The sequence below is a fragment of the Aphelocoma coerulescens genome, chromosome 3 (genome assembly GCF_041296385.1).
Source record: "Aphelocoma coerulescens isolate FSJ_1873_10779 chromosome 3, UR_Acoe_1.0, whole genome shotgun sequence".
NCBI classification, from domain to species: Eukaryota; Metazoa; Chordata; class Aves; order Passeriformes; family Corvidae; genus Aphelocoma; species Aphelocoma coerulescens.
In genome coordinates this window covers 23407411-23421418 of record NC_091016.1, presented here as the reverse complement: position 1 = coordinate 23421418, position 14008 = coordinate 23407411, and the positions used below count along the sequence as shown (strand labels likewise).

Below are 14008 nucleotides of genomic sequence, written 5' to 3'. Positions count from 1 at the left end.
ATTTCTAAAAACTGGACATTTTTGTAACACAGAAGGTAAGTTAACTACAGGAATATGGAAGGGAATCAGTGGAGATTGTTTATTTCTTATATTTCCAAATGGCTACTGAGCTGTAGAAATAACAGGTCTGTTCCAAAGAGCCCTCACCAATAGTGCTAATTCAATCGTATCAGAGAGAAAAATCTGGTTACAGAGAGATGCAAAAGTACAGCAGAAAGTAAAGAAAACATGTTCCACCAGCAGAGGACAGGAACGCAACACTGAAGGGGAGATGCCAAACAAGAGAGATCAATTTTGTCAATGGCAGAGGTACAATGTCACAAAAAAACAAACTAAAGGGAACAAAACAAAAACCCCAACCCATAGAAAGAAAATGGAAAATGGCTAAAGAAATAAAAGGACACACACTTTCCAAAAGATTTTTTGTTTTATAATCAAATTTCTTTTACATAGACAACTGAAACACACCAATATTTTGTGCGAAAAATATTTTTAAATAAACTTTGCTCGTTCTAGATTTTTGTACATTCTGATATACATATGTAACAAGGTTTACGGCACTGTAACCAGGATCAAAATCATATAAAGGAACGAAATAATTGCTCTCATTTATCCTTTCTGAACCAAGCTGGCTGCTGTTGCACTATTAGACTTTAAAAATTATTATCTTATTATTAGTGGGCAGCCAACCCTTAATTGGTTTGAACACTCAAAACAAACCCCAAATTATTATTGCACAAGAAGCCAGTGAAGGCATATGGCATAGAATGATCGAAGTCCCTTACTGTTAAAACCTTACACCCCAAAATAGAAAAATAGAACTGGAACATGAAACACGCCAAATAAACTTTGTTTTCTTCTTTAGTTTGAGTCAGGAGTGCGAAAAGTGCCTTGCAGACTTTTAAGCTGCTCTGATTTCCTTTGCATTGGTGAGCATTTTGCCAGGTTATCTTTAGCAAAGCCTTTGCAGAACAAAGGCCCTTCTGTTTCAGGGAGGTTTTTTTTCTGCTTTGTTTTGGCTATTTGTGTTTTGTCTTCAACTTAGGTTTCTTCAGTCTATGAACCTGCACAGACTACTTAGCCATAAACTCTACAAGTAGCCAGAGAGGAGGGAAAAATGAAAATTAAAAGAAAAAAAGCCCAACATTTCTTCTTCTTCTTGTTTTTATTCTAAAAAGTACTCCTTTTGCTCTGAAGCCTCCCTGCTCTGCCGGCGTCTGAGAAGGAAATCACAACAGCATCCCAAACGCAGCAAAGTTCTCGGATCTTTTAAAAACCTTTCCTTACAAAAAAAGGTTTTTATTCACAAAAATTTTGCCACAAAACTCCCCTTTGAAAGCTAAAAAGAAAACCCCACAACCCACCCATCACTGCCCCAAATCAGGTGAAGAACAGGTTCTGCCCCCTCACAGCTCGGCTGTCACACGACAGTCTCGACACCGATCAGCTTTGGTGTGAGGATTCGCGGGGTGACTCCATTGTTCAGGTCTTCTTCGAACTCCAGTAACTGCCCCATAAAGTTAAGGTTGGGGGAAATGATTGGTCGTTTGCCTTTGACAAATTTATAGGCATCTGTCATGGTCATGCGTGTGTGCTTCATTAAGTACGCGATAACGATGGTGGCAGATCGGGAGACACCGGCCTGGCAGTGGATGAGGAGACCTTTTCCACACTGATGAGCTTCCTCTGCAAACGAGATAGACAGAAGAAAGTAAGACTTTTGCTAGTTTGTAAATTAGAACAAGCTCAGTGCAATTAAGAGTAACTTAATGTGAAAAGTCCCTTGATTTGATTACAAGCACAGCAGCGTCTCTTCCCCTTCCCCTCCAGCCCATCTTCCCCTGAGGTTTCTGAGCTACTGAATGTGAAATCCCCAGTCCAGTCTGACACTGAAAATCCTCACGTCCACTCTCATCTCTTTATTAGAGGAATCATGCATTGAGAGATGCTGCTGCACTGCCAGGGAGCATTTTGTGAGGAGGGCAAGGCCCATGATGAGGAATCTCGGGCTCCATTTCCACCTCAGTTGCAATACCACCACATCATGTCAGCATCTCAACCTCCCTGTCTTCCAAAGCAGGGCACCACTCTTTTAAAAAACAGGTATTTTCAGATCCAATTCAAAACAATACATCTGTTTCAAAGCCCTGTTCTCTGAAGCTTTACAAAACTGCTCTTGAAATGACCTTCAGTGGGGCTCTCTGCTGTGGTGCCTCTGCAAAAGCAGGAGCTGGATACACACACACCCCCTTCTCCACCAAGATCATCACTTAGAGGGAGGTACCCTGGGCAGCATTTAGGGGGGACAGAGTCCTTCTAACCACATGCTAACAGGACATGAGAGAGGAGAGTCACTACCATACCATCCTCATCTGCCACAGCTTGCTTTTAAACCAGGAGACAGAACTTTTAGGAAGTGACACTTCAAATGACTTCTTTTGTTTCAATCCACAGGAGTGTGAATTTAGTTTGCAGGTTTTGGCACCAATCCAACCCCACCAAGAGTACAATTCAACCCACCCCACATGTTCAACCTGTACTGTGAAAGCATAAATGAAGCCAACTTCCCTCTAGACATTTTTGCCAGTTAGTATTTCAGAAAGCTGAAACTCTCTAATGCATTTTGACACACATTCCCAGAGCATTTCTGATGATTTCACTTCCTATGGCTTTAGTCTTAGCTAAACCTAGGATTGGTTGTGGTTTTTTGAAGACATATTTAAAGAAACATAGGCCAACAATCTGCTGTTTAAACATTTCCAAATCTTCTCAAATGCAATTTAAAGTTTACCCTGAGGAAGGGAAAGCTCTGAGTGGTTACCTCCCCAGCTGGTTAAATTTGATATGGAGAAAAACTCTCAATGGAGAAATATTTGTTTATTAAAAACAAAGACAGACCCTCAAGCTGTAATTATTAAGGAAAGTAAAATGGGTTTTGAAACGCTTTCTAAACCTTTCCAGAGCAGAGCTGCTTTCTCTGCTCGTGCTAAGGTCACAAGCCAAACACTATCTTTCAGTGGTTTTGAGAACTCTAATCCTGCAGTTCATGATGATGAGGGGAACAGAGATCTCTCTCTTCTACGTCAGAAGGACCTCTGTGGAGCTTCCCAGTCTCTTTACCTAAGCTTAGCCTATTGCACCTCCCCATCTTGTTGAACTCAAAGTCTAAGATTTTAATGGATTTCTTGACGCAGCTTTTTTCCCAGAGGATCAAAGCAAGGTTTCCTCTGCCCTGCCCTTCACCTAAACAAGGATGTTCACCTTCCCAGGCACACAGCAAAGGGCAGCTTGGGGAGCTGACAGCACTACTGGTAGAGCTGGGGCTGGGTTAGCAACACAAGGGAAAATTTCAGTTTAAGTAGAGATCCTTTGATCCTTCACACTGTAGAAGACAAGCCCAAGGGCTCCCAGTGGTAAAACTCAAGGTTTAATCCTGCCCTCCAGCTAAACTGCAGCATTAGCAGTGATTTCTCTACTCACTTCACCAAAGCAGTGTGGCTACAGAGCACAGACATCAGCACACCACGACCCCCTGCCAGACACAGCCAGGCGAGGCTGAGGAGCCGTCTGCTCCAGAGCTGCCAGCCCTGCCTGGCACGCAGCAGGGGCAGATGGGCTCAGAACAACATGCTGAGCCTGGCCCTCCTGCCCTGGCACCCAGACCCACAGCTGGGGCCAAGTCCTTGCCGAGCCCGAGTGCACCTGAGTGCAGAGCCAGCACAAAGGAGGGCAGGGAGGAACATGGCTCTGCACCCACTCCAGTACGGGGTCAGCCAAGGACCTGCACTGCGGTGCAGCTCACAAGCACACTTCTTCCTTTGTCTAGCACTCCTCCACCGAGCCTGAAGTACTGGTAACAGGACTGGCTCAGCCTCAGCACAAGAAAAGGGAATATTATGTCAGCAATCCCCCCAGCCTATTTCAGAAAACATCTCAGGACACATACTTGTGCTGGGGAAGCACCTTTACTATGCCACAAAAGCAGTGTACACAAAGACAAGGGGTTTTATCAACAAAGGGGCAAGGGAAGGTCCTCAAAAGCTTTCAGTACCACATGCTGAAGTCCTCTCTGACTGGCCCCGCTTAAAGTGGCCATTTGGCTTTAGCCTAGCTGAGTGTGGCCCTAAACTTGGCTGAGGGCTGTGCTGTGTTGATCATAATGAGGTCCAGAACAATGCTGCTGGGTCACTTCTTCAGCAATCTCCACAACAAGCTGAATGTCTGTGGTGAACTCTCTCACACAGCCTAAAGGGTTTAGAGGCTTATTAATGCAAGTTTTCATCACTATCCACTCAACCACACGTACACTCCAAAGCTATAAATCTAATGGTGAAACAAGCCAAGTGTGAAAGTTTGGCAGTTTTCTCATTAAATTAGCAAAGACTGAGACACCGTTAAGAATAGTCACTATGAGAAACTGGCTGGAAGCCACTGTGTGGAAACTAGGAATGCAAAGGCATCAAAAAGAGAGGATGGCGAAAGTCTCAGTTTTGTGGGGTTTCCTGAATTTAGAAACCTGGAGGTAGGCGTTACAATCACTGGATAAAAATTGTAACCTTGGGCTACTTAACCAGATTTGCCAGAGATGAGAAAGGACAGAAATATGAGGTGCTCAGCATTTCTGACAACCCAAACAAAAAGAAACATGGCCTAAACCAGCCTTCGGAGTTGTTGGCAAAGCGTAAAGTCCACTCTGAATGGTTAGAACTGGTAAAAATAATAACAATAAAAAAAACCAAACTGGAGCATTTCCAGGCAAGGGTAATTACCAATGAACTCAAAAGCCTCTTCAAAATACTGCCTGAGATTCTGCTTGTTGCTGTCAGTGGCCGGGAGCCGCTTGTAGTTGAACATGCCTTTCTCGTAATGGTACAGGGGCAGGTGGGTGGTCACGTTGATGACGTAGCCGATGTTCATCCTCTGCATTTTCTCCAAGTCCTGAGCATCGTGCTCGTTTCCGAGGAAGAGGAAGGGCAGGATGGGGGTGAGCTCAGCATTCTCGATGTCTGGCGTGGTGGGGATGGACTGAGGTAGCACGGGGGGCACAGCGGAGGCGCCGCCCCCTCCTCCCCCCTCGGGGCACTCTTGCAGCTGGAGGGAGTTGTCGCAGAGGTTTTCGTGGTTCTGCTTGAAACCGCTGAGTCCTCCTGGGAAGAGAGACCAAGCAGATGGTTTGGTTAGATACCCCGAGGTTTCTTCAGAGCACACAGTGGGGCCACAAGGGCTGGAGCTGGCTCTACTGTTCCCACCGCCGCTGTAGCAGCGTCACTGGGCTGTCAACAGCAAGGGTGGCATGAATCAGCAGCAGGCATTGTCCTCCCCGTGTGTGGCGGACGGTGCCAAGGAATGGGCTCACAGACAAACAGCCTCTGTGCAACATCAGCCTGCTGGGCTGCCTCACCTATCAGCCTGTGCCACAAGGAAGGTGTTTTTCCAAGAAGGAAAACATCACCAAAGGCAGGGGCCAAGGGGCTATCAGCACACTAAAGCAGAGCAGCGAGCCAGCTAGGACAGTCTTAGCTTTACCTCCTGCTTGAGCATTCCCCACCCAACAGCCTGAGGAGGATGGGAGCAGCTCACCCCGGCATCGCTCCAGGGAACAGCTCGTACCCGTTTGTGCTCCCAAACAAAAGAAAACCACTCCTTGTAACCTCACAGTGACTGAGGTGCTTGCCTAACATGTGGCAAACAGCTCTCCTTTTGCTGCCCCGGCCACCTGAAAATATCTGGCAAGAGTTATTTTTAGGACATTAATATGGATGGGCAAATGGATCTGAGGGGGGAGGGAAAAGTCACTTTTTCAGCTCGTGCCTTCCCTGCTCTATTGCCAGCTTTTTCAAGCACCATTTCCCTTACCCCTCAATTTTTTTTTGTTGAGGAGGGTGGCTTGCAGAGCCGGAGCAAGCAAAGTGGACCTTCTTTCTACACCTCATTCTGCACTGACATCAGCGGCAGGCTCCCCACCTGCCCCGTTTCCATGGCGATCACACAGAGCACACAATGACATCAGCTGGCATGACATCAGCTCTTTGAGTGCAAACAATACACGAACTACTACTTTGTGCGAGGCCTTTGGTAGGAGGCGGCGGCGTTCCTGGGAGCCGCTGATGTAATGCTAACAGGTGGCTCCTCCGAAAGAAAAAGGCAGAAAGAGGAGAAATGCAGGGATGCATTCCCCCCCACCTCATGCACGTTGCTGTTGTACCAGGATACTTGAAGTCATGCTCAGCATCAAGACGAGCCAAGTGCTCAAGCTCAATTGCACTTTGTTAACTGCAAGCCAAAAAAAACCCAGGAGAGGGGAGGGGAGAGCTACCCTGAAGTTACTAGAAAGTGCCACACTAGCCAAAATAAATGCGGAGTGTCACCATCCCAATAATGCTATTTAAAGAGAAAAAAAAAAAAATAAATGAGAGGCTGTTTGTCTTTTCCATGCTCTTTCACAGTGATCTAGTGACGGTTTTAAAGTGAAGCAGAACATGCTGCCACTCAGGCACTGGATCAGACACAGCAAGGGTTTCAGTGCCTCCTGCTGAGTGCTGCAATTCAAATGTCCAATTCGAGTGTCCGTGACGTGCCTGCCCATGGGGTGGGACCTACCCAGGGCCATTTCAGTGCCCTGTGCTATATTCCATGAGCATGAGGCACCCAGACTAGGTTACAATCATCTGAGCCCCTCTAATGCAAGTGCCCTTTTCCACATCCAAACTCGTGTCCTTCACACACTGCTAGTAACAGAATTTCCCAGAAATCCTTGAAATGCCTACAAAGTGCAGAATATTTCCCCTGCCTCAAAAGTGTGCTTGTCTTCAGCTATTTCTGCTGTTTACGGGACACAGAGCAAACAGTTTTGCCTTAAAGATCTCTATTGTCAAAGTTGTTACAACAGGGGATCAGGATAGAAAGAAGAGCAAGGGCAAAAATCTGAGCTCAGCTGCACCACCTGGCCTCAACGGGTCTGAAAAGTTTTCTCAGTCCACCCAAGAAAACAAACAAGATGAAGGTCCCCAAACTGAAGATGTTTGAGGTCTCATCTAAACCAACAACCCCAGCCTATAGCCTAGGCTAAAGGCTAAACCTTAACCCATATTCCCATCTTTCTGAATGGACAAGCAACCCATTCAGCTTGAATATTGCAGTTTAAACAATAACCAGAGCATGCTGGGATTCCCAAGAAAATCCCTGAAAAAGTTGTTTTAGTGACCCCGGAGCCAACACTCATTGTCCACCTGTGCTGCAAACTTCTGGGAACAAGCAGCCCCAGGTGGAGGTAGGATCCCATTGGTTCATCACTCAGGTGGGGACACACTGATGGTGTGGCAGAAACCATCCTGCTTCACCAGCTGCTTTGTAAGACACAGCAGAGCATCAGGGCACAGGATGGGAAGGGACCCCAAACACACCATGTCGATGATGCCCAAACAAGTGGAGTAGCCAAACATAAAATACCTTCAGCCACGATTTTTTTTACAGACATTTGCCAGTGTCACCATTCCTAACGTCAGTTCACATCCCCCATTCTCCTTGTTCACATCCCCATGTGGGAGGAGAGTTAAAAAACCAGTTCAAGCAGTATTTAAAGCAACTCTCAGAGCAAATGCTCCTGGAAGAACACGTTACTGGTGAGAGGATTACTAACCTGAACTGGCTCAGAGATGTCAGCAAGGGAGGACTGGACAAGAACACTGGTACCCAGAAAGGATGCAGCAAGATGCAGTCATGGAGGGAAAGCTGAACCCTAAGCCAACAGCAGGAGCTTAGCTTGGATCTGTACTGCCATATGAGTCATGCAGGTCCCAAAACAGGACCCAGACACCTCCTGAGTGCTGTTCCACTCTCACCACACATGATCCTTGCACAAACTGATTTATGAGGCGCTAGGGTAATTTAAGCGGAGCTCATGCAAGCATAATGTTCAGGCTTTTCTAACGTTTGAGACTATCTCCCAAAACAGGTCCAAGCAAAGTTAATAATGATCAGTCAGAAAGAGAGGGATGGACTTTCCTATTGAAGGTAAATACAATGTAGAAGGTATTCAAATGCATTTGTATTCCCTTGTCAAGCAGCTGCTATTTCAGCATTTAAAGTCTTAATGAAGGAAAGGTAGAAGAGGTGGGAGAGAAGAGGCTGTACCCAGAGGGAAGGCCAACACAAAGCTCCTGCAGGCCTGGTCTAAGAGTTGATTCATTAAACTCAGTAAGGTGCAAGACCTATCACTGCTACTGACCACAACTCCAGATCACAAGGAAGCTTGAGGCATGGATGCAGAGATTCCACTCAGGGTTGTAATAAAAGCTGTTTTGTGGTTGACCCGGCCCAAACCTTTCCAAACCTGAGGAATGAAGGAAGCATTACAGAGGGCAGTAACAGCACTTGTGGCAAAGAAGCACAACTTAGCACTAGCACAGAAGCTGCATTTTAAAAGCAGATTTTCAGATGCCATTTGCAATATGGGAAAAGCCTTCATCAGATAGAGGCAACCTAAGTAGAGAGGCAATATCATCGATCCACCAAGAAAGCCCATGGGAATGCATGGCTGTGCTGTTGGAACCACAGCCACGGAGCCTGGACTCAGGAGTGTGGCCACCTTCAGTGACAAACCAAAATGCCAGCAGGCAGATGAGCCACCCATGTCCACTTCAACAGAATGTCCTCCCAGCACCAACTCTCCTGGCTTTGAACACTCCACAGAGCTGCAATAACCAAAGCACGGGGAAAGTGTGGGGAAGTATGCCCAGCCAGTGCGATGCAGCCCGTGCATGGGCACAGAGAACATCCCAAGTGCTTTTACTCTGTTCCAGAATGGCTGCTGGGCAGGCGTTCAGAGGGCTGAAGCTACCCAAACCAAAACAGAGATGGACATACAAAGACCCTCAGCACTCTGAGGAACCCGAGGTATTTCTTCCATGAGGAAATCAATCCATGAAGCAGAACCCTTGCTGGCAGATGGCCTTGCCTGGTATCCAGCAGAATACAACAGAACACCAAGGGCTCTTGCCCACTACTGATGCAAGACCTAGGTTGCAGAACCATTTTTGCAGTTGTAACTGCATGACATTTTTCAACATCCTGTCCTGCCAGAACAGTTAGTGAGTGACACCAGACTTTGGAGTGTCTGAGACCTCAAAACTCTTGGGAAGTTTAAAGTCAGCACCGTACATGCTCCAGCTATTCCCTCTCATTCATTCAAGTTCTCTGCAGCCATCTGCCCATAAGCATCTCACTTAATGCTCCTCAGACTTCCCCGCCAGGCAGCTCCCGGGCAGCAGCTGCACACAGATTTCCCAGCTCCAAAGCCACCCAGGAGCCCTGGGATCACACCAGCACAGCAAGACCAGGTGAGCAGCTGGACAGCAGCCAGAGCAGCTCCGAACAAATAAAAAAAGACAAGCAGCATGGTGCTGGCATAAAAGTCATGCTTAACACAGTGTCTGTCATTTGCCACCAGAAGAGGGAAAATATGATGCAAAACAGACACAAAAGATACAGCAGGAATGAGGCAGCCAGCTTTTTATGAAGAACTGTGGCCTTGCAATAGCATCATCTTCAAAGAAATCAAGAAGAACAAACCTTACCCTGCACAAATTTATGAAAGTGGGTTGGCTGGTTGGGGATTTGTTTGCTTGTTTTGTTTGGGGGAGGTTGTTTGTTTGTTCCATTGCAGCTTTTTAGTTTGGGGTTTTTGTTGTTTGTTCAAGAATGTTGCAAATTTAAAAGCACAAGGAGTACAGTGACACCTGCCTTCCTCTGTCTCTCCTTTGGCATCTCCTTCAGCCACCACTGCTGCTCTCTGGCTCTGTGACTATATGCAAACTAGGATGTAGGTTTACAATATGCTTTGGCATATTTGCAATATGTTTCCTATCTAGAAACAGGCTCTTACCCCACAGTTAAGGGAGAAAATGACCTTGTTCCCTCTCCAGGGGGAGAGCTTAGAGCGAGGCAGCTACAGTGAAATATCCCCACCACAATGCAACACCTTTGCATTACCTCATCGGTGTGGATATACTTTGTTCTGAGCGTGGCAGGTACTGGGTGTTCCCGCTCCCACTGCAAACAGGAACATACTTTTATACATGACAGACTGCAGATGTGGGAGCCACATTTAGACAGAGCACGTGGTCTCAGGGAGACAACCAGACCTTTTATACAGCTTTCAAAGCTGTCCAGGCGGATTTCTGGATCTGCTCATCCTCGATTACAATACCACACAGCCATCTCAGGAAAAAAAAAAAATAAAAAGAAAGAAAGAAAAAAAATGAAAAGCAACACACACACAAGCACAACAAGAGCAGAAATCCCAGGACACTGGGATGTATCAGCAGAAGAGATGTTTGATCTGTAACTTCCCCTCCTCTCGTGTTGCTGGGCTCTTGTGGGGTGCACAGCAGAGAATTTAGCGATACCACAGTTCTGGCCACCAGAAGCGTTACTCGCTCAGGAATGAAGCCAAGCTTTAAAACACCCACTCAGCATGTGCCCTGTCAGTACCACCACAGCAAACCCTGAGGCTGTGTTTGAGTGAGTTTAGGGCTGAAATGTCACCAAGAGCATTTGGGGCACAGGACGGAGACCCTCAGACAATTGGTGCGTATCTGTTTAAGACAACGCTTTGAATTTGTGCAAGTACAGCCTGTTCCCTTAAACCTGTGACCTCATTTATTTACATTACTGCAGAAAAGCACTGCCAGAAGCAACAGCTGATGACAGTCTCATGTATTTTTCCACTAAGACAACAATTAAACTGCTCCTGTGTTATTAATGAACAGATGACTTTGTGTCAAGTTGATTCAAAAGCACAGGATGCCTCAAGGTTAAGCAAACGTGACTCCAGCATGTAAAAATAGAAGCTAGGTATTGTCCAGATGGGCACCCAGTGCTCTCCCCCTTCCTGAGCCTCCTGGGCAGAAGAGCCCAGGTCCCATGGCCACCCCCCACCACGCTGCCACCAGTGCCTGGAGGTCCTGCTGCAGGGTGGCACAGTGGTGCTGAGCCACCAGCATTGAAATGCCACTGTTTGGGCTGCTCCTGTACCATGGGCCTTCTACCAAGGAAGATGCTGCTGTACAGGCTGAAGCAAAATTCTGACATTATAGGCCAAATCCACTCCCAGGGTATGGACAACCACCTAGACCATCCCTTCATACCACCAACATGGCTACAGCTGCAGGTGTAGGTCTGTTGAGCTCCAAGGGTACTGTCAGGGAGGGCATGGAGGCACTGGGGTTGCACCCATAGGGCACAGGAGCTAAGGCCACCTTGCAGTAGAAGATGCAGCCACCACACTTGCTCACAAATGCTGCTGGCATGACTTTAGCCACGGCAAAGATGGTTCCTGGTACGTCCTGGGGATTATGCTCTGTTCATCCTGAATCACTGAAAGACAGGATGCTCAGATCTCCTGACAAGACACACACTTTCCAAGTCCAAGCCAAGGGCTCTGCTTCCCACACTTCTTCTAGAGCAATGGGGCTAATCCAAGCAGATCATTGTAGGAGTGTTCCTACTCTCCAAGCAGATATCCTTCTCCTCACCACAGCTACAGCAGAGCAGTGCTCAAGGCTGCCCTCACTGCTGCAGAAACCTTGACATGGCTGGAAATACTGTGTTTGCCCACACAGCAGGAAGGGCAACTCCCTTCTATCCAGGGGGGTGTGGACCTGTTGGACCACACTCAGCCAGGTGACATTAGTGAACTTCTCACCTGTCTGTGGGATGTTCCAAGGAAACCCCGCCATGGGGCTTCCCTTTCACTCACACAGCATTCAGCACCAGCTGTGCTGCAGAAGATTAAGCTTTAAACAAACATAAAAAAGTAAAAGTAAACAGCACACACAAAGAACAGATTCCACCTCAATACACTCAATCTAATCTAGTCTCTCCCTCGAACTGAGCTGCCAACGGCACTTCAAAATAAAGGCAAAACTTTGCATTCCGAAGAACTTGCAAGGTCAGGTTTTTTCCATGTGGGAACTATCCCGAGAGGTCAGTTTGTACACGAATTCTGGCTTAAAGGAGTCACAAGCACATCCTTGACACAATGGCTTTGAGGTCCCTTTAGAAGTCAAGAGCATGACGCCGGATGAGGAGGAAAGGTTTCCCCTCAGCATCGAGGGACATGCGCACACATTTGCATGTTATCTCTAATTTTATCTCACTATGGTTCACACCCCTTGCCACAGCACATCCTCTCCCCACTGGCTTTTGAGGTCCTCAGCCTCATCTACTTTTATATTTTTCCTCTGACACCAGGCACAGCAAAGCTGGCTGTCCTAGGGACACATCCTAGGGAGGCAGGAGAGAGGTCATCCAAAGCCTCTTCCCATGCCAGGCTGTGCCAGAGCAGCTGGCTCTGCCCAGCTCCACTCTCAGCTCCTTCCATCCCACCACCACCCATTCTCAACCACACCATCACTCCCAGGAGCCTCTCACACCTCAACACATGACTTGCTTTTTTCCAGCTCTCACCCCTTCACTTTTCCTCTTCTCATGACTACTAGATCATCCAAATTCATTCCAATTAGAAAGAAACAAATCTTTTCTTGACCTGTCACTAAAAAAACCTTTCTTGGATTTCAGTTTAATTATCTTTTTTTCTTTATACCTTTTTGTCTTAAATTTTGGGTTTTTTTCTCAGACCCTGGACACCCATGCAAACCCACACATCACATCCATATCATCCCTTTACTTGCCAGCTTTTCCAAGAGATGCTACTAACCTTTGGACTACTCACCAGCATTCAAGACAGTGGTTCCAGCCTGTAACTGGAAATCTGTCCTATGCTATGAGAGTGCTGAGTCTGATTACTTCAAAATAAAAACTCAAGTATTCACAGAAAAACAAGCCAGCATCCTTCAAAGCACTGCTTTATCCTTGGGGAGCGGTCAGGAAGGTGAAAGAGGAAGGAGAAGGCCTGCTCTGAATTTCGGTACAAGGACTAAACGACACAAGAATGTAAATAGGAACAAGGCAAGAAACCCCACAACCCAAACACACCATGGTGACGACTCTGCAGCCACCGAGGGGGATTGGACTTACCCTCCCTGGAGAGCAAGCATTTATAGCAGAAACTCAAAATTAGTCACATTACAACTTCTCATGGCACAAGTATGTGTTCCCGTGGGGATGCAGGCTAACATGAAGTCCAATTAAATAATCACTGGAAATGTCAGTGTAAACCCTGAAGGAATACATACTTCTACTGTGAAATGCTCCCACTGGAAATCATATTAACAAAAAGGTCATCAAGAAATGCTAAAGCTATGTACAACGGAGGCAGGGGAAGTGAGGGGGGAGGGAACAGAAACTATTTTAATGCAATAAAATACCACAAATGGTTTTATATTGACAAAGAGCTATGGGTCTGTTTTCCCAGACAGAGGTAGAGCTGAGCAGATTTGCCCAGAACACCAAGTTTCATTTGTTTTCTAAACTATTACCAGTTGCCTCCCTGGCCATCACCACATGCCTCTCTCAAGCAAGTGGCCTGGAAAGAGCCAGCACATGAGCAGGATGCGGGGAGCTGTGGTTCAGCACATCTGAGGAGGGAGAAGGGTCCCAGCACTTTGTCAGACATCCATAATCCTGGATGTGTAGGAGTGGACCTTTCTGTTTAATCTGCGTGTTTTAGAGAACACTGACATTTTCATGCTTCAGCCATCCATTTATTCTCTTTCCCCTTTTAAGGGCAACCTCTCCAGGACAGCTTCTTTCTAACAACAGAGCAGGCTGCTTTGTTTCTCCTGAGGATAACACAGGCTCTTTTCCAGTCCAAACCACTGCTCCTCTACATCAGGAACACCAGCACCATGCATATTAATATGAAAGGAAAACAGGGTGCTGATATACCACACCACCATTTGGAAGTACCATCCATTCCTGATGAATTGAAACTCTTTTTAGACTGAAAAGTTTCTACCCTCCTAGCTAGAAATAATACTATCTGGCTCTGATTCCACATTTTCCAGCATGGTATTCCAAAGCACATGAAAGAAAAATGGAGAAAATA

At 46.6% G+C, this 14008-nt stretch overlaps 1 protein-coding gene across 5 annotated transcripts in view; it reads right to left on the bottom strand.

The window, feature by feature from the left end:
* Positions 1–408: 408 nt before the first annotated feature.
* The window catches only part of DUSP10 (dual specificity phosphatase 10), a 179079-nt gene continuing 165479 nt past the window's right edge, over positions 409–14008 (bottom strand). For all 5 annotated transcript variants that reach the window (XM_069009486.1, XM_069009487.1, XM_069009484.1 and 2 more), the window contains 2 exons: positions 4770–5147; positions 409–1686 (listed from right to left, as the gene is read on the bottom strand). In XM_069009486.1, the coding sequence (XP_068865587.1) occupies positions 1421–1686; positions 4770–5147 (644 nt within the window). In that variant the 3' untranslated portion in view covers positions 409–1420. The remainder of the gene's footprint in view (positions 1687–4769; positions 5148–14008) is intronic.